The sequence below is a fragment of the Manis javanica genome, chromosome 14, assembly GCF_040802235.1.
Source record: "Manis javanica isolate MJ-LG chromosome 14, MJ_LKY, whole genome shotgun sequence".
NCBI lineage: Eukaryota > Metazoa > Chordata > Mammalia > Pholidota > Manidae > Manis > Manis javanica.
In genome coordinates, this window is record NC_133169.1 from 67188423 (window position 1) to 67209183 (window position 20761).

The window sequence follows — 20761 nt, forward strand, 5'->3', positions numbered from 1 at the left end:
CCATGTATTTCTTCCTGAAGAACCTGTCATTCATAGAACTCTGCTACATTTCTGAAAATGTTCCTAAATTTGCATTCAACTCCCTGATGAACAGGAACAAAATACCCTTCCTTGGATGTGTTTTCCAGGTGTTGTTCTTTGTGAGTTTTGCTGCTGCTGAATTATCCTCACAGTGATGTCCTATGACCGCTATGTGGCCATCTGCCGTCCGCTGCACTACGAGTCCATCATGAACAAGTGGGCCTGCGGGCAGATGGTGGTGGCATCATTCATCACTGTAGAGGTATATGGAGCAATGCACACTACCGTGACTTTTTCCACAACTTTTAGGTCCAATAACATCCATCATTTCTTCTGTGATATCCCTCAAATTATTTTGATTTCAGAAACCAAAATGAGTATAAATGAAATGGCAGTGAGTGCATTTAGTACAAGTATTGCACTGGTTTGTTTCATATTTATTTTATATTCCTATGTGAACATCTTCTATTCTGTCTCAAGGATCTCCTCCCTGGAGGGCAGGTCCAAAGCCCTCTCCACCTGCCTCCCTCATCTGGTTGTTGTGACTGTGTTTCTTTCAACAGGTGCGTTGGCCTACCTGAAGCCAACCTCTGAATTGAAGTCTGTTGTAGACATGGTATTCTCTGTATTTTATACAGTGGTTCCTCCATCAGTAAACCCCATCATATGCAGCCTTAGAAACAAGGACATAAAGGTAGCTCTGGGAAAACTCCCTGTAGTTTTGGTAATTAAGTCAAATTAAATATATTTGAGTAGTTTTGAGAGAATTTTGTCCTTAGTCATAACACATATTCCCTTCATGTATCATATTATTAATGTACTATCTTAATAATTTGGGAACAGCAGTAGAACTGTCAGTGCAAAAGATTCTTCTGACAAAAGGAAGAAACAAAGATATCAGTGGAGCACTATTACTGTGGTATATTTTGGGCAGTGGCTAGCAAAATATCTTTAGCAATATATTTTTTAAAAAAAATAAATCTACTCTTCCTCATTATAAAATCAGTTTAGGAGGATATGAGTAATAACATATTATGTACTTTTTTTTTCAAAAATACCTGACCCTGCACAAGAATGATCCTACAGTTTATCAAATATGTTGCTTACATTTGCTAGATTTTTAGGGCCCTTACTGCTGTATCATTTTATGTCATGTGGATCCACACCCTGTTTTTATTGTGCCTAGAACCTCGGATTGGACCGCCTGGCCCAGGTATGAAACCATGGCCCTTACTCTTCAGACTGTCAGAATGAGAGATCATTTATCCTTATAATGGAAAAATGCAGTTTTCCTTTCTCTCTTAGGCTCACAATTAAATAGAAAATAAAGGGGTGTGTGGGTAGAGAGAAGCCTACTCTCTCCTAGTATTTTTACCTTCTTCCCCTTGCCAAGAGGCTGCCCAGGTATGTCCCTCTGCAGGGCAAGGAGGCGAGACCACCTGTGCACCACACTCTCCCACTGCAACAATATGTTTACAATACACATTCAGTAAGTGTCTCACGTCAACAGTGCTATTTCCCTGTGCTCTTCATGACACTTGGACATTACAAAAAAGCCTCCATTACAACTGTTTAAGAACATGTGATTATGTTCTGGGCAGTGTCAGAGGTAAAGTGACATGAAACTTAAGGGACATATCCTCATGGTCAGAAGCCCCCTTCTCCTTCCCCCCATGGTGCTCATGGGAATGTGGCTGTGGTGTGGAGACATTGGGGGCATGCCATGGACCTCCACTTACGCAGGACACAGCCATCCCGTGGGATCCCAGCAGAAATGCCCACCTACATTCACCAAAAGACATGTCCTGTAATTTCTGTTGCACAGACTAGAAACTAACACAATGCGGAAACCCACTTAAAAAGATGCATTATGATTTACTGATGGTGACATTAGAAAAACAATATTGAGTCAATCACACTCATAATAAAAAGGAGATTGACAAAAACAAACCTCATAGGATGATTCCATTAATAACAGACATAAAGTCATCCATGCTGACAGTTTGAAGTCATTCAATTGTTTCACCTTGAAAGGTCAAAGACTGAAAGTTGACAAATCTATATTGTTGGAATGGTAGTAATTGTTATTCTTTATTTGTTTGGTTGTTTCAGTCCCATAGTGAGTTTATAAAAATTATCAACCTGTATGCTTTATTTCTTTGTTAATTATTCATATTGCTATATTTGGTATACAGTAAAAACCTATAACACAGTATTCACAAATCAAGAGATAAGATAGAATATCATGAGATGTAATACAAATATTCTACAGCCTTTCTCATAAATACACCTGACTCATGATTAAGGAACAATAGTCTGGTTTAACTTATATATTAAAATTTTTAAAGGATGTGGAAAGAGGGTAACCATTCTACCCTGATGGTGCTAATATAAATTGGTACAGTCACTGAAATGAAATAATTTGCAACTGAAAAAAAATAATGCAATTTTTAATATATTTTAACCATGTGGAAAATGACCTGTTTATTAAAAAGTAAAATACATTGAGAAAAGAAATTTAAAAAGCACAATTTTTATGATACTCTGTGCTCGTAGATTAGAAAAATTAATATTGTTAAAACATCCACACTACACAAAGTATCTACAGATTGAATGTAATCCCTGTCAAATTTCCAATGGCATATTTCACCCAAGTAGGACAAATGATCCTTACATTTTTATGGAACAAATGACCCCAGACTGTCATAGAAATATTGAGAAAGAACAAACCTGGATATAGCATGGTTCCCAGGTTCAAACTATATTGTAGGACTATAGTAATCAAAACAGTGTAATATTTTCCTAAAAGGAAGCACATACATCAATGAAGGAAATAGAAAGCCCAGATGTAAGCCCACATGTAGAGTTGATTAATATATGGCAAAAGAGCCAAGAATATATACCTGGGATATACGCATGGGATATTGAATAAATGAGGTTGGGAACACTGGACAGCCACAAGCAAGAGAATAAAACTATTGCTGTCTTGCATACTATGTAAAAATAACTCAAACTGATATAAACATGTCAATGTTATTCCAGAAATCATCAAACTCATAGGAAAAAAGTTTATGCAGTGAACTCCTGGACATAGGTCTGGAAGATGATCATTTGTATATGACACCAAAACAAAGGAAAAAAATACCTAGTACACTTGATATTTTTTGTTTTATTTTAACATGTTAATTAAAGTATGACTGAAATAAACTGAATATATTTCCAGTGCACAAACTGATAATGTACACAGTCAAGTGAACATACCCTTGAAATCTTTACTTTGTCAAAATAAACACAAACATCACCCTCTATAGTTCCCTTGGGCCCTGTGGTCATCCCTCCATTTGGCTTTCCCTGACTCCCAAGCCCCCAATCTCTGATCTGCTTTCTCTGACTATATGTGTGTTTGAATTCTTTAGTTATGTATAAATAAAGCAGGTGCTTGTTTTTGTGGCTTCATCACTGATCATAATTTTGAGTATCACCCACGAGATTTTCTGAATCAACAGTTTATTCATTTATTGCAAAGTAGTTTTGGAATGTAGGACATAACCACACTTCATTTATCCATTTTCTGTTGATGAATATGTATTGTTTCTAGTTTCAGCCTAGTAAAAATAACTTACTGGAAAACATTTACTGCCATGTGTTTCTGGTTACCCTGCATAAATACTTACATGTGCAAGGACTATACCACATTATTTGTCAATGTTTTAAGTTTTCTTGTGATTGTGTGATGGGAATTATATATCCATTTTTCTTTATATCTTTAAGTCTCTTATTTGAATATATTACTTGGAAAAGTTTCTAAAAATCTGTGGTTTGTTTTGTAATGTGTTATTTTTTCTTTTTGCATCATGGTAAAATTTGTTTTGACTGAACAAAATTATAGAGTATTTAAGTAAATGACAGATATCTTACACAAAACATTAAAGGTTTAAAAAATGACAAAACATGAAACAAAAGGTTGAAATTCTTAATTCCCTTAGTTATTCAAGGAATTTACAATTAAACTAATGAAAATATTATGAAGTATGAAGAGGGAAGAGACTTATAAATGTTAGTATCTTGTAACTATGGGTGTTCAGGTATCAGTTTCTGTAAAAGCCAAGTCAAATCTGGAGGGGACTCCAGATTTCTGAGCCCTGAAAATATGACTGGGCTCTTTACTTGGGGACCTCAAGGCCCGGAGAATTCTATGATAATTCTGGTACCTGTGAGCTGGGCATGGAACAGTAGGAACAAAAGGGCCCCATGCGAAAGGCTGAACTTGAACTTGACATTAGCAAGTATTTCCCTGATCATTTCTTTTTTCAACTCCTTGAACTTCCTCTCAGTGGACAGAGTTGCCAAACAACTTGAGAATTTTCCTTTTTGATAGAGAGAAGGGGTTCTTTCTAATTCTTTGTTCATGATTTCAGCCTTCTTGTAAATGTTACATATCTGAAAAGGTGCATCACATATCTACACATTTTGGGAAGCTACTTCTAGATTTCTAAGCAGTGCATCCCCTCCTCAGACAATTTTCTCTGGATTTGAATTTTATGTTCTTTATGTGGCTCAGGCAGTTTTAAAGGCATTCCTACTCATTCCATGTTTGCAATTACTACTCTTGTTTCTTATCATATTAAACAAAAAACACAGAAGATAACATGTACAATAATAATCACATCTATTTCAGCAGGAGCAAATAATAATTACATCAAATTAATCATCCCTTCATAAAAACTAACACTAGATCCTTATTTTAAAACATAAACATCTGTTTGGAATATAAGTAATATTATAAAAAAACCTAGGTGATATAATTTTTAATATAAAACCAAAGAAACATGCACAATGAAGACAGAAATTAGCTCAATGTATATATATGTTGTGTAAGATATAGAGACATTTTAAAGACTTAATATTTAACTTTTAATTATGAAAATTCTTATTCTAGACAACAGAAAAGGTTTTGCATTTCTAGGTATTGAAAAAATGAAGTTGGTAGATCAGCACTAGGGATTTTAACTCTCTCAGAGGCTTCCTAGCTTAATGCTGAATTGCTTTGCTAAGCTGGTCTTTTTCCACCCAACCAGTGTCACAAAACACACACTTTTCCCTGAAGCAGATCTGTGGGTTTACTCTCTGGTCTGATTCCCCAGGTCCCTGACTGGCAGCTGCCCCTCCTGGTCTGCTCCTTCCTCCTCCTCTCCTGGGAGTTCCTGGAAGGACTCAGGGGAGACCCCAGAGCCTCAGAATTGCAACCATGTGCCTTTTCTTAGGCAGCCAGTAAGTGATCTCTCAGTGAGAGGATTACTGAGTTCCCCACAGTGCCAGTTGAGATACAAGCCTAATACTATTTCCTGTAACAATAGTTTGGAACAAATTTTCCTGAAGGGAATGTTTAAAGATTGGAGAGTTCAAGTCACATGCAAAATTGCTATAATCAGGAAACAGTCTCTTTTACAACAAAGTTTTTCAGAGATTAATGCATGGTCAAAATGTAAGTAACCTTTATTTGGCACTTTTGGATACGATAAAATACTCCTTGTATATAGAAAGGATTATTTTTCTAACATATGATCCAATTGAAAAGTTAGGTGTAATCCTTTCACCGGTAGATTTTTAGACCCTGATTCAAAACCTATATAATGATCATGAGTTTTATTGAAAATTTTTATTATTTGGTCGCAGACAGAGTTAAAGGAGAAATATCCTAGAATCAAAAAAAATGATAGTTGTGAGCATAAGTAAAAGCAGGCACACACATATACACATGCATGCATGCCAAAGCACACTCATCCATGCATAAACAGGGAAGTATAAATAGGAATGTGGTATGGATAAAGCCATTTGTCAAAAAATACACAGAAATACAGTAAGTAGTATTTTTTTCTATACCAATGAGTTCCCAAATACAACAAAATGTCATAAAGTTAAAAATCAACATACCTTTCATAACCTGTAAGAATCTGTAGTTTTTGGTACATTTCCCTATTTATTCTTAAAACCACTTTCAAATTTCATTTTGAAAATAAATTCTGACAATTTTTTGTATTTATGAGAAAGATAGTAAACATTTTAAATTTTTGTTACATATTCAAAATTTATTCTGATAAGTATGTTTTTATTTACATAAAAATTAACCCTACAGTAAGCCAGAAAGGAAAATGACTCATGAGCTCTTGCCAGTCAACATTAAACAATGATTACAAACATTTATAAAAATTATAATACAGGAAAAAGAGTTTCTTTGTGATTATTTCTTTTCCAAGGCTCTCTTTAAAATAGATTTGAAAAGAAATATCTGACCCCAGAGTCCACATAGCCTGGGAGCGGCTCGACCTGGGAATGAGCCTGCCCACAATCTGTGACAAATTCTGCATCACGGGACAGTCATGATCCGGACCCCAGACACAGCACAGTGTTCTAAGCCACAGCAATACCTGATACTGACACACCCTAGGGGACGGAGTTACATTTGCTGATTCATATACACATGCAGTCCAGGTTCAAATGATACTTGGAAATCTATAAATGTATTCAGGCATTATCAGAAATGTTTCTATCACTTTCTTCATGGACACCATTTCATGGATGAATCCTTTGTCATTTGGACTTTATAAAGCCACTTTAGGATGAGGAAAGATTGCTGTATTTTATCTGAGATAATTAAGACAGAGACACTGAACAAAAGTCAGAGACAAGTCAAGGGCATTGTTTTCAATAATAGGCAATGATATTTAAGGCCATGGCCGGAGGAGGAGGAAATGTAATTTTTGTTGAGTACTGGAATTTTGAGTTATAAGTTTTGCCATTATTCATATTGAATTCAGGAAATTTCTTATAAATTGGAAAAAGCTGAAATTACAGGTGGAGGATCCTATCACCTAGACCCAGGGTGAAGTAAACAAATAAACTGGAAAGAATATATCCTGAAAGTGGAAACACAAGTAGTATGTGATGCATATTTAATTCTTATAAAAAGCCAGAACTGGAATGACTTAAACATACCTCAAATTGAGACAATTTTCTCTTTTCCTGCCCTTTATACAAAATACTTACGTGCAGTAGCTGCATACGTACTTAAGCACCCTTTCCATCAGGTAGAATGGCAGGATCTACCGAGACGAAATTGTTGGCACCAATTAAATGGCCTGGTTCTAGTTTTCTATACTTTAACATTCATGTTGGGATAAAATTAAACTTATTTCTATTGTTTTCTAAACTACATCTATGGCCTCCAGCCTGCCAAGATCTCCCTATGCTGTGTGTCTCCTCAGAGAACAGGGAGCCATAGAAGTCAGTGAGAAACCATCCTCTCCCATCTCTGCCATTTACTGGTTATGTCCCTTTACACTGGGGCCAAAGGTGGGGGAACTGTCACCCTCTCCAAGTCTTACTATCCTCAGTGGTGAAATGACAGTAGTATTGGTACCTTAGTCTCTTGTTCACTGTGTGGACTAAAATTTTTAAGAAATAACAACTTCAACATCTTCAGCAGTTCATAGTGGTGATGACCATCACCGCTGCCAAAATCATTTTGTTAGTAAAGTGCTTCAGAAACTTCTAAATATGTACTGTTTTAGTACCTAAAACAGTCCTGTATCAAATTCATGACTTAGGCACAGAGGGTTCAAGTAACTTGTCAAATGTCTGTAACTAGTGAGGAACAACAATAAGGGATACATGAAAAATTCTGGTAGCCTTGCTTTTAACCCACTACATTTAACTTTACCTGATGCGAAATAAATTCTAAGTAAATGTCTATAATCAAATCTTATAATAAATTATAATAATAAATCATAAATGTCTAATAAAAAATTCTTATTTTAACTGTCTTATTTACCAGCTGCTTACAGACATTGATGTTTACTTAATTCTGATGTGATATAAAAATATGCCTATTCCTTTTATTAATCTCTCATGGGATTCCACATATAATCTTTTGCTAAGTGTTGTAAAATTTGGTCACATATAATGTTAAGCAAATACCACAAGGTAATTCATCCACTACATGACAGGTTCAGACTGAAAACAAAATTTTTCTAATCGCTGATCTGTCCTTTCTCCTTTATTAAAAGAATCTCAGAGTCCTTCTATAAACCTGTAGAGAATTCTTTTTCCCAAAATTAGCTGACTAAAATTCAGAAACGGAATGAATTATTTTATACCTTCTGCACAAATAAGAAATGTTCCAAAAAAATCTGACAAATGTTGAGAATAGAGCATGTTTTTTCCTGCTGTGACTTTACAGTAAGAACTCATATTTCCTTTCTTCAAACATTCATATCACAGGAATCTTTTCAGAGTCTTAGAAACTTTGGTCCATCAGTGCTAAATTACTTTTAGTTGTAGTAAAATATAGGTAATATTTTTTCCATTTTAACCATTATTAAGTGTACAGTCAAGTCGTAGTAAATATATTCACACAGTTGGACAACCATCTCCACCACCCATTTACACAACTGTCTCTTCTTGCAAAACTGAAACTATATTCATTAAACAATGACTCCAAGTTCCTTCATCCCCCCACCCTTCCCATCACCACTAGTCTCTGTCTATGGACGATTATTACAGACAAACCATATACATAGTATCACACTGTATTTGTAATTTTGCAACTGGATTATTTTAATGACCATATGTCCTCAAGACTAACTCATGTTTAAAGAGAATAAAACCAAGAAAACATGTTAACACATTGTTATATATGCACATAATGATAATATTTAAATAAGTTTCCAGGAAGACCTTGGTTTTGCCTCTTCCTTGGGTTTCTTGTATCTTTTTTATAATGATGAGCTGGGGTTTCCTGCAACAGCTTGGAGAGGAATTTCCAGAATTTATTCCCTCCTGTTAGTTGTGACCCATTGGAAAGCTAGCACAACCATGATGGTGATGACCCCACTGGACAGGACAAACAGTAAATGGTCACCTCATCCATCCATCCCAGCTACTCATTAAACAGCTGTGCACCCATCATCACAATAGAAAATCAATGAATCCCTGCAACTTGGAATCACTAAAGTTAATTACACAGCTAAAATTACAACCCTAACATCTTAATTTTTCCTTGACACTATTCCTTTTATTTTCCGCCTTTTTGACATTAAGTGGCAAATAATATATATATTTAATTAATGTGTATAACTGATATGGAGATACACATATGTGCTATGTAAATTCTTGAACAAATATTGTTAAATAATAACCAAAGAGAAGATAATTAATATATCCATTAGCACAATTAGGTACAATTTCCCTTTATTTCTATGATTTTGATTACAGAAAACAGTTAACTCCTGGAAACATGGCGTTGCATGAAATGAGCAACCACACAGGTATCACTGAGTTCCTCCTCCTGGGATTCTCTGAGGACCCGATGAGGCAAACCCTCCATGGTGTCCTGTTCCTCGTGGCTTACCTGGCAGCCCTGTTAGGAAATGGCCTCATCATCATGCTCATTACTGTGGATCCTCAGCTTCACACACCCATGTACTTCTTCCTGAAGAACCTGTCACTCATAGATCTCTGCTACATTTCTGACACTGTTCCTAAATTTGCTCTCAACTCCCTGATGAAACGGAATGAAATATCCTTCCTTGGATGTGTTTTCCAGGTGTTGTTCTTGGTTACTTTTGCTGCTGCTGAATTTGCCATCCTCACAGTGATGTCCTATGACCGCTACATGGCCGTCTGCCGTCCACTGCACTACGAGACCATTATGACCAAGGGGGCCTGTGGGCAGATGGTGGTGGCATCATACATCACTGTGGGGGTCTATGGAGCCATGCACACTGCCGCGACTTTTTCCACAACTTTTAGGTCCAATAGGATCCATCATTTCTTCTGTGACATCCCTCAGAATATTTTGATTTCAGAAACCAAAATGAATATAAATGAAGTGGCAGTGACTGCATTTGGTGCAAGTATTGCACTGGTTTGTTTCATATTTATTTTATATTCCTATGTGCACATCTTCTCTGCTGTCTTCAGGATCTCCTCCCTGGAAGGCAGGTCCAAAGCCCTGTCCACCTGCCTCCCTCATGTGATCATTGTGGCTGTGTTTCTTACAACAGGTGCTGTGGCCTACCTGAAGCCAACCTCTGAATTGAGGTCAGACCTAGATATCACTCTATCAGTCTTTTACACGGTGGTACCTCCATCACTGAATCCCATTATTTACAGTCTTAGAAACAAGGACATAAAATCGACTATGGGGAAAGTCCTTGGAATTGTAGAATTTAAGGCAAATTAAATATATTTGATTGTTTTAGAGAGAGGTCCCTCCTTAGTTCTGAGATACAGCATTTTCTAATTTTACCATTTAAATAATGGGAATGTATCTTAAAATTATTGTAGTATTTTAGCCACTCTGGAATTTTCTTCAGACACATGGAAATAATACCTGGAGAGATCAGTGGAAAACAACTATTCTGGTATGTTTTGGGTAGTGGCTAACAAAATTTATTTAGCAATATTAATAAAGATAATTCAAAGTAATCTAGAATTTCTACTTGAAAAGCCAGCATAAGAGAATATTAATAATATTTTTATTTAATAAAATAGTTCTACCATGAGGGTAGAGTGAAAGCAGCAGCCAGAGGCACCAGACAGGGCTAGGAGGCTGTTAGCAATAAAAATGGCTTCTCCCATCCTACACTGTCCCTTGAATTTTTTCCGTTTTACCAGTCTCATTGGGAATTCAACCCAAGCTGGAACACCCTTTCCCCAAGAGCCATACATAGGAAAACAACTTTATGACCTTGCAGTTAGGAAAGATTACTTCTAAAAAACAAGGAGCAATAACTATAACCTAAAAAGTAATGATGGTACTTAAAATTTTATTAATTTTGAAAAATACCACAAAAATATCAGAAAACAAGTAGCCAAGCACTGTCACTCTAAGAAAAGCTGCAAAAATGACATAAACTTATATATTTTTCAATGGCTCTGTGGGCACAAGGTGATATATATTTGGGCATTTTCTCCAAATCTCTCTTTCCTTCATTGTTAGAAATGCCTGCTAGAAACACACAAACACACAGGAGAAGATGCACACAAATCATCTAAATCTACATAAAATATATACAATATTTTCACATCTGTTGTTATGAAATCAAGGAGCTATTTGCCATGTTATGTATGTCCAAGTAAAGGAGACAAATTTTAACTATTAAAATGCCCATATTGTATTTATGTAAATTTTCAACCTGAAATCTCTAGCCTAATATTAAAAAGTAAAGTTGCTATGGCGTTAGTGCATGGCTTTTTTTGATATGTTGGCTTTAGAGATCATGCACCTTCATACACTCTACAACTCCATGTTTATGGATACAAATCAGCCTTATGTGGAGGGCAAAGATCAGTGGCCCACATCCATTAGTGAAAAGCTCATTTTGCTTAAAACAAACAATTCTACATTCTCATGATACTTGCAAATTCCAGTGCAAGACCTTAAGCCCATACACATTCTTCCAACTCTTTCCTGGTAAGTGGGACGCCCTGGAATAACAGTGTTTGCATCTCTTGTGTTTCCACTGAGTAAAATGCACAGAGGTGCATTGTTGTAATAGAAAAGTATATACTGATTATTTTAATAAAAATGAACCTCATTTATCCATTCCTTAGTCCTACTTTTAGAATCAGGCTTTAATAGAATAGTCATGAAATGCTATTGATAAAAGCCTCAAATTTTAGGTCCAAGTATCAGAAAACTGAAAAACCAAAATTTCTGGTAGATTTGCTCACTCTCTTAGTATTTTATGACATTAAAAGAGAAAACTCTCCTGATATGTGCATAAGTACATAGTATCAGTGTGATCCCCTTGGGTTCACTCCATTTATAAAAGATCAGAATAAACTAACCTATTCTGGAAAAAACCCCATGGTTTTTGCTTATGTAGTGATAAATGTGTAGGTGGCTGAGTGGGGCACCAGGAATCTTTTTTGAAGTCACTTCTTATCTTCTGATATGGACTTGGAATGACCATCTGCACATATTTTTGAAAACTCATTAAATGCTAGATTTCTCACATAAAAAGAAAAGAGCGATAAAATTTACTCAACATGGATCATACGCCAAATTGTAAAGCACAAAGTATAACCTCCCAGATTAGGGTTCAAGAAGACAGAGCAGGAGGACCCTGAACTCACCTCCCATAGACACAGCAAATTTATGCCTAAATATGGAATAATTATCCTCAAAAATACCTGAGAACTAAATGAATAGCACCTCTACAAGAAAAGACAAGAGACACATTGAGAAGTTTAAAAGAGGCAGAGACGCAGCTTCTCTTAGAAACCCGCAATCAAGAGGGATCCCAAAATATTGAATTCTCAGAGTGAAGGGACTGCCCACATCAGACACCAGACACCTGGACTATGCAGTGTCCAGACCATCACCACATGGCAGCCGCAGCTTTATCTACACCAGCGGGCATTGCCAACCATAAAGAGACACCAATAGGGTGTCTGTCTCTTGTGAGAGGGACAGACTGAGCTTCCAGGCCATACAGATGTGGCACCAAAATGTCAAGTTTGAAGATCAATAGAATTTAACGGAGAACCATAGACCTATGGGGAGTTTACCAAATGGTCATAATTTTACAGTGACTGCCCTAGAGGCAGGAATTGCAGGGACTACCCTCAAGGAGAGAAGCCCTGGTGGACATTTTTACAGTCTCATCCTAACTTGTGGGGATGGAGCTGATAGAATCCATTTCTGGTGCCCTCCTTCTGGCCTGCAAGACCCCGAAAGTGTTCTGCCCACCTTGTGCGGTAACTGGGTTAGGCTACTGCCCCACCCACCCTATGCATAACTCAAGCTTCAGCAGGGCAGGCCAGCACCAGCGCAGGCCCCACACCATGCAGAGACACAGCCACAACATTGGTCCTGAGGACCATCCTCCTGAATCAGCAGTGAAGGTATAAATAGGCCACATCAGTGCACCAAGCCCAGCTTCCCCATATAGTGCCTGGACTCCAACTGGATTGGCAGTCACCGTGAGCATCATCTTCACTGTACAGGCAGCAAGTTGCCCCCAGAAGGAAGAGCACCCTGAGCTCTGGCCAACTTATGCAGAGACACTACTGCAACTGGGGTGAGAAAGCAGCCCAAACCTCACTCTTCCTTTTCAGTGGCCAAGCTGCAATCAGGTGGCCAGTGCAGCAAGCCCTGCCCTGCACACACAGCAGCTGCAGCCATATCAGAACCAGCTGACTCTCCCAGGCACACAAGAGACTCCCACAGGGTTCCTGGCTCTGGTGTCCAGGGTAGAATGAGCTCTGGGCCACCAAACAAAGCTTCTACAAAGACCACTTCTTCAAAACTGAAAGAGGTTGCCACTTCCCCTAATATACAAAGACAACCACAGAGAGGAAACATGAGGAGACAGAGAAATATGTGCAATATCAAAGAACAAGTCAAATCCACAGAAAAAAACATTAATGAACAGATAAACAATCTGACAGTTCAAACCAATGGTCATGCAGATGCTCACCCAACTCAGAAGAATGGGAGAACATAATGATAATTTCAATAAAGGGAGAGAAAAAAATAAGAAAGTACCAAAGAAAAGTTATAACTGAAATGAAAAATGTTCTAAAAGGGTTCACCAGCAGAATGGATGAACTCAAACACAAATCGGTGATTTGGAAGCCAAAGCAAAGGGAAATACCCAGGCAGAGGAGCACAAGGACAAAGGAATTCTAAAAAGTGAGGCCACCGTTAGGAACCTTTGAGACACATTGAGAACAGCATTTTCATTAGAGGGGCCCCAGGAGGAGAAGAGAGAAAGAAAGGGCCAGGGAAACTGCATGAATAAATAATGGTGGAAAACTTCTGTTATATGGAGAAAGGAACAGACATCCCGGTACAGGAATAACAAGAGTTCCAAATGCCAGGAACTAAAAGAGAAACACATGGAGAAAAATTATAATTAAAATAGTAAAAGTTAGGGATAAAAAGAAAGGAATCATAAATGCAGAAGAGAAAACCAGCATATTACCTATAAGGGAAACCACATAATACAGTAAGCAGATTTAATAGCCAGAACATAATAAGTCAGAAGGGAGACATGGCATAATTAAAATAATGAAAGGGATGAAAGATTAACAACAAAGAATTCTATAACTGGCAAGGTTATCATTCAGATTGATGAAGAGAATAAGAGTTTTCCAGATTAAAAAAAGCTAAAGGGGTTTGTCACCACTAAACTGGCCTCGCAGGAAGTATAAAAAGGAATTTTCTGAGCTAATAAGTGGAACTAGTTAAAAATAACAAGACATACAAAAGTAAATATCTAACTGGTTAAAGTAAATAATAAAGGTAGTTGATTAATCACAAATCAAGTATGAAAGATAAAAGAACAAAATTATAAATAAAAAATACAATAGTTAAGGGATACATAAAATAAAATATCAGATGTGTCATCCAAAATATAACACATGCGGCAGTGAGTAAAAATGTAATGCTTGGGAATATGTTTAAAATTATGTTACTATCAACTTAACAGAGACTGTGATATACATAAGATGTTATATGTGATCCTCACAGAAAACACAAAGATAAAGCCTATAGTGAATACACAAATGAAAAAGAGAAAGGAATCTAAACATGACACTATGAAAATGCTGAAATAACAAGGGAAACAAGAAGAAAGGAACAGAGAGAAACTACAAAAAAAGTGAGAAAAGCAATGAACAAAATGGCAGAAAGTACATGCGTGCCAATAATTCATTTGCCAATAAATGGCTAAATTCTCCAATTGAAGACATAGGTGGCTGAATGGAGGGAAAAAAAGAGGCCCTTCTATATACCACCTGCAACAGACTTACTTAAATCCTAAGGACACTCACAGACCTAAAGTGAAAGGATGGAAGAGTTACCATGCAAATGGTACCAAAGGAGGCTGGACTCATATCAGACAAAATAGACTTCAAAACAACTATCGTAACAAAATAGTTATAACAATTATGAATATCTACGCAGCCAAGCTAAGAGCACCTAATGCTATAAAGCAACTACTGAGATATAAAGGGATAAGGAGAAGCAAAAGCAACGTGATAATAGTAGGGGACTGCAACACCTACTCACATCAATAGATAGATCACCCGGACAGAAAAATCAGTAAGGAAATTTTGACCTTTCATGACACATGAGAACAGAGGGACTTCACTATATACGTACACACACACACACACACACACACACACACACACACACACACAGAACATTGTATTCAAGCAGCAAAATGCACATCCTTTCCAAGTGGATGTGGAACATTGTCCAGAGTAGATCAATGTTAGACCCCAAAAAAGTCTCAGTAAATTTAAGAGGACTGACATAATATGAAGCAACTTTCTGAACACAGTGGTATAAATCAAGAAATCAATTACAAAAAGGAAACTTGAATGAAGTGCAAACACATGAAGACTAAACCATATCTATTAAACAACCAAGAAAAGGTCATCCTGTGCCCACTACCAACTATTCCTTTGGAACCTTAGCTGAAGGTTTCCATATGGTTTATTGTGGTCTGAAAGGCGAAGGTCTCAGCTCTGGGTAGACACTTCTGTCAACTCAGTTCAACTCTGGGCGAAACTTCCGTATCAGCTTTTCTCTGGGAAGCCCTCTCAGCCAGCTCGTCCATCCCGTGGGATTCCAGCAGAAATGCCTGCCTACATTCATGAAGAGGCATGTCCAGTAAACTATGTTTCCCACACTAAAACAAAGTGTCTCTTCATTTTGTCCTTCTTTATTCTCTATATAACTTTATATTTTTACTCATGTGTAAGTTTGTGTATGGGTGGGTGCTTGTAAAATGTTATTTCCTTCTCTGTAAAATGTTCTGGCTCATCTTCATGTTGAGTTCATTATCTTGTTTTAATCTTTAAGCTTTCATTTAATTTTTAATTTAAATAATGATCTGTTTCCATTTATGTTAGTTCTAGTAAGTTTTTTCAAATCTTTACAGTCAAAAATTACTCACAATTTGTTTTATTCTTTTTAATTTTTTTAGTTTTAAAAGATATTGCATATATTAATCTTATGAGTCAACTACTGGAATGAATGGACCACTTGAATATTTATTTTTTTAGATCAATGTGTGTATGTATACACATATATGTATTTTCATGTATTATTCTTTAACACATAATTATATGAACAATAAATTATAACCCATTAAAATTAGAAAAATAAATAAGTGTTAAATTATCCATTGCTCATACATCATGCAAATGCTCCAGAATATCAGTGACATTAAAACAGGAAGCTATTATCTATACACATGATGGATATAAAGCTGAATCCAACTGAAGCATATTTGCTGAATGCTGAGGCTTAAATCACACTTCCTTGCACTTCTAGATAGAGAGAGAGCAAAATGGGTAATCAACAGAAGAAAACAAGATGACGAAGTTCGATTACTTCCCATCATATATACAATATTGACATACATCTCAGTATTGAAAGGAGAAAATATTAGAGCTAAATATAAGTATAAACAACATACTGTATTCACTTTAAAATATAGATTCAAAGAAAATGAGTACATATCTGTATATTTGTAATTATAAGTAAGTGTAAAGTATAATGTGAAATTCAAATTAAGTAACCAGTATTGAAGTCGTAAATTTATTAACCCTTGTACATTTTTGAAGACATGATTGTAATATGCTAAACTTTTCTTCTAAAACACAAATATGTACCAATTATACTAGTGTTGAAAAATATTATACTCAATGTCAAAAACTAAGTCAATCATTTCAAAAGATGAAGATTTGGGAATGTAATGAAAGCATAAGCAGACAAGGCTCACATCATTAGCTCTCACTTTTCCCCAGTAAATTCTAACACTTCTTTTCATGTACAGATTTATTTGATGCACGTTAGCTGAGATCATGAGCCAGAAAAGTATAGAAACTTATGCACATATGTGTGTATATATATATACATATGTATATTTCAGCAATATTATCTGAGAAATTTGAGTTTGTTCTTTAGCAGATTTTAATTCCTGTAGTTATTTGATACAGAGGTTGAATTGGCAGTGCCTAGAATGAACTCTAATAAAACACACATCAAGGAATCCCATATCATTTATATTTGTGTCCTGGTCAGTTATGATGGAAAATTAGTACCATTTTTAAAATGTTGTATAAGAAGTAGATTGTAAAGTGAAATTTTTTAAATAAATAAAACAGCTAATTCTGCAATTAGACCACAAATTATTAATACATTCTTAGTTTTTTCCATATGTTATACAATCCAAAGTTGTTGAAATGATGTATACACATGGTTGTAGTAAATTCAAAGTTTGTGGAGAGGTAGAAGAACTGCCTGTCTATGGAGAAGTGAATCTCCCAGGAAGAAGTGTCCCTCCTCTTTTATTCTCTTTATGAATTGCTTTTGAGATAGAAGCAAATGTTTTATTTGCCACTGTTCCAGGTTTTAGATTTAGATAATACAAAAGAACCACTGTAATCCGCCAGTGCATGCTAAGGAAAGATTTGTTAAACAGTATAGTGCAGGAAGAACACAGACATTTAATGCAATATTAAGGAGATTCAGAACACCCAGGCTGTTTCCAGGGGACATTCTTAGTCACAGAGGACATGTTTCCTCCGGATTGCAAACCAGAACACCTGGGAATCCACATTCCCTTTCAAGTATGAGACTTTTCTGACTATCTACTCAAGTACCCAAAAGCAGAATGCATGATCAATAAACAAAAATCAAGACAGCCTAACAGAAACCGGGTACAAATATGAATGTGCACATTTTTTCTACCAATGCTTGAAAGCTGTAACTGTCAGACCTGAGGACAACTTCATTCTTTTCCATTAGTATACTTTATTCCAATTTGCTGCAGAATCACCACCAGGGTTCCACATAACCCTGGAGATAAGCACAGATTTGCAACTGAGCAGCTAAATTAAACTTTACTTACACAAATCTTAAGAATAAAGTGCCTTTATTCTTGGAGAAAAATGATATTCCCTCACCCAGAGCTTCTTAGTGATCAGCTTCTCCAAACCAGCTCTCATGGCTTTGTTTCTTAGGCTGTATATGATGGGATTAAGGGAAGGCGGCAACAAAATATAGAAAGATAATAGAACATGATCGGTGACCGATGTAGACCCTAAGATAGGTTTCAGATAAGCAATAAAAGCAGTTGAGAGAAAAAGTACAACCACTACCAGGTGTGGGAGGCAAGTGGAATAGGCTTTTGACCATCCTTCTGTGGATGGAATCTTTCTGACAGTGGAGAAGATGTATATGTATGAGATTATGATGCAGATAAAGCAACATAAGTCCAAGACTGCATTAATAAGAATGAGCACGATTTCTGCAGTTATATTCTCTGAGCAAGTAATAGCTAACAACTGGGGAATGTCACAAAAGAATTGCTGGATCTCATTGGGCCCACAGTAAGTTAGGGAAAAGGTTCCTGCTGTATGTATAATGGATATCAAGCCACTGCTGAGCCAGGACAGAGTCACCATATGCACACACTGGCCCCTGTTCATGATGAGCTCATAGTGCAGAGGATGGCAGATGGCAGTATAGCGGTCAATGGACATCGCTGAGAGCAGGAACAGCTCTGCCACTGCCACAAAAGGCACCAGGAAGACCTGCATGACACAGCCAGAGAATGAGATGGAATTGATGTGGGTCAAGGAGTTGGCAACAGTTTTGGGCATAGTGGAAGACATGAGGCAAACATCAGAAAGGGACAGATTCTTTAAGAAGAAGTACATGGGTGTGCACAGGCAGGGATCCAAGGATGCTATAGTGACAATGAGGCCATTCCCCACTAGGGCCAACAGGTAGATGACTACACAGATCCCAGATTGTAAAAACTGAAGCCTCGATGGTCCAGAAAAACCCAAGAGAAGAAATTCTGCCACCACTGAGATATTCTTCATTCTTGATGAAACGTTCTGCATTTAAAAAAAGAAAAGGTATGTTTAAAGTGGTCAAAATCCTACACGTACTTAAGTTTACTTCAGTACAGCTAAAGAAAAACTGTGTTCCTATTTAATGTTTGTCACTTGAATGTGTGTGTGTCCATGTGTATTTGTGTTTGTCTGAAAGAGAAAGTGAGAAACAGTTTTAAAAGTATATTTTCTCCAACAACATAATCCAATTAATTAGTCATTGTACATGTACCTTTCTTTTCAAGGTTTCTGTTTCTCTAGGTGTCTAAGTGTTATAATGCAATGGAAGCATATGTACAAATTGTTTACCATATTCACTGCACCATGCTATCTATCCCTCATGGAGAAAAGTCTTAATTTACATGTGAAAGGAAGTGAAGGGATAGATATGAAAAATGCAAACATTGCATGCCATGTCCTTTATCCTTGTGCTTTACAATTTTTTACTTTTAGTCAATGGATTATTTGACTAAAATTAATTGTTCTCATTTTCATCTTAAATATGAACTTCACAAAACAATGGGCATTCTCTAAGGTCATTTTATACATTTTTGATATCTATATGCCTAGAAAGATGATAGAAAGATTGGCTCCCTCCAAAAGACCTCTGATTTTTTAAATAACAGGAGTAAACAATAGCAATCATTTCAAGCAGGTATTTGTCATTTTCTTCAGTGCACAAGTTTTATTAAAATACTCCTTCACTTAACTCTCATAATACTATTAATGTATCTTTTTATTTACTAGTTTTGGTCCAGGCTTCTTCTTATTTTATTATCCCACTAATGCTATGTGTTCTCTCCCTCTACACTTCTCTCTGCACATACATAAATAAACACACATACACACAAGTTTTAGGCACTGTATGTGTGTGTGCATCCTGTTTTATACTTTGAGTAATATACATAAATAATAAATACATAAATAAATAATGATTGCAATTGGATATTTGAAACACAATATATCTGCTCTCATCCTTTACTAGAAGAAAACCACTTAAAACCAACAATTTCAAAATTATATTCACTACAGATTATCAGATTTAATAGCGGAGAAGAGATTTATAACTGAATTATACAAGAATTTACATCACACATAATCAAATGCTTGGAATTTTAAAATTATTTTTCTTATCTAACCCATAATTTAAGGCACCTTCCCATTTCATATGAATCAAAATTAAGCAATGTTTATTAAGACACTAGCTTATGATCCAAGTTATATTCTATATATTTTAGTGGTATTTATTTCCAAATTAGCTATATTTTAATTATTTCACATCATTATTTTACTTCATTCTTCATTACTTTCTGTTTATAACTGAAATAAAATGTACCTAATATCTTAACCAATTTTTATTGATTCCAGTGAACTCAGCATCCTTTTATGCTTTAAATAGTCCTGTAAATAACTGTTTCAAAGTCTAATATGCATTTGGTATATGAGCTGATGTTTTGCAACATAAGTAAGTATATACATATAGTTTTCCTGTGGCCTGTTAGCAAACCCATAGTTTAGAAATCTTAAAATTAACATGTAATAACCCAAGAAACTTTTACTTTTGAAGAATTTAAGAATTTCCTAGCAGGTCTATGCTTTTCTGGCTGAAATCATTATCAACAACCAGATTAAAAGAAAATAAACTCACTAAAGTGTCTGTTCTGTAGAAGATTCAAGACATCAGCAAGCTTTGAGTATTGTTGCTGGTGAAAGTATTACCGATGATTAATCCAGAAGGACATCACTAATTCTGACTTTCAAGAATTGAGAAACTCCTTTCCTGAAAGTCACTTTGATTCTTGATGTCTCA

General features: G+C 36.1%; 1 protein-coding gene across 1 annotated transcript; it reads right to left on the bottom strand.

The window, feature by feature from the left end:
* Positions 1 to 17967: 17967 nt before the first annotated feature.
* Positions 17968 to 18939, bottom strand: LOC140846051 (olfactory receptor 14A16-like). Its single transcript, XM_073221465.1, has one exon. It carries the CDS (start codon positions 18937 to 18939, stop codon positions 17968 to 17970), a length of 972 nt encoding a protein of 323 aa, XP_073077566.1.
* Positions 18940 to 20761: the final 1822 nt, after the last annotated feature.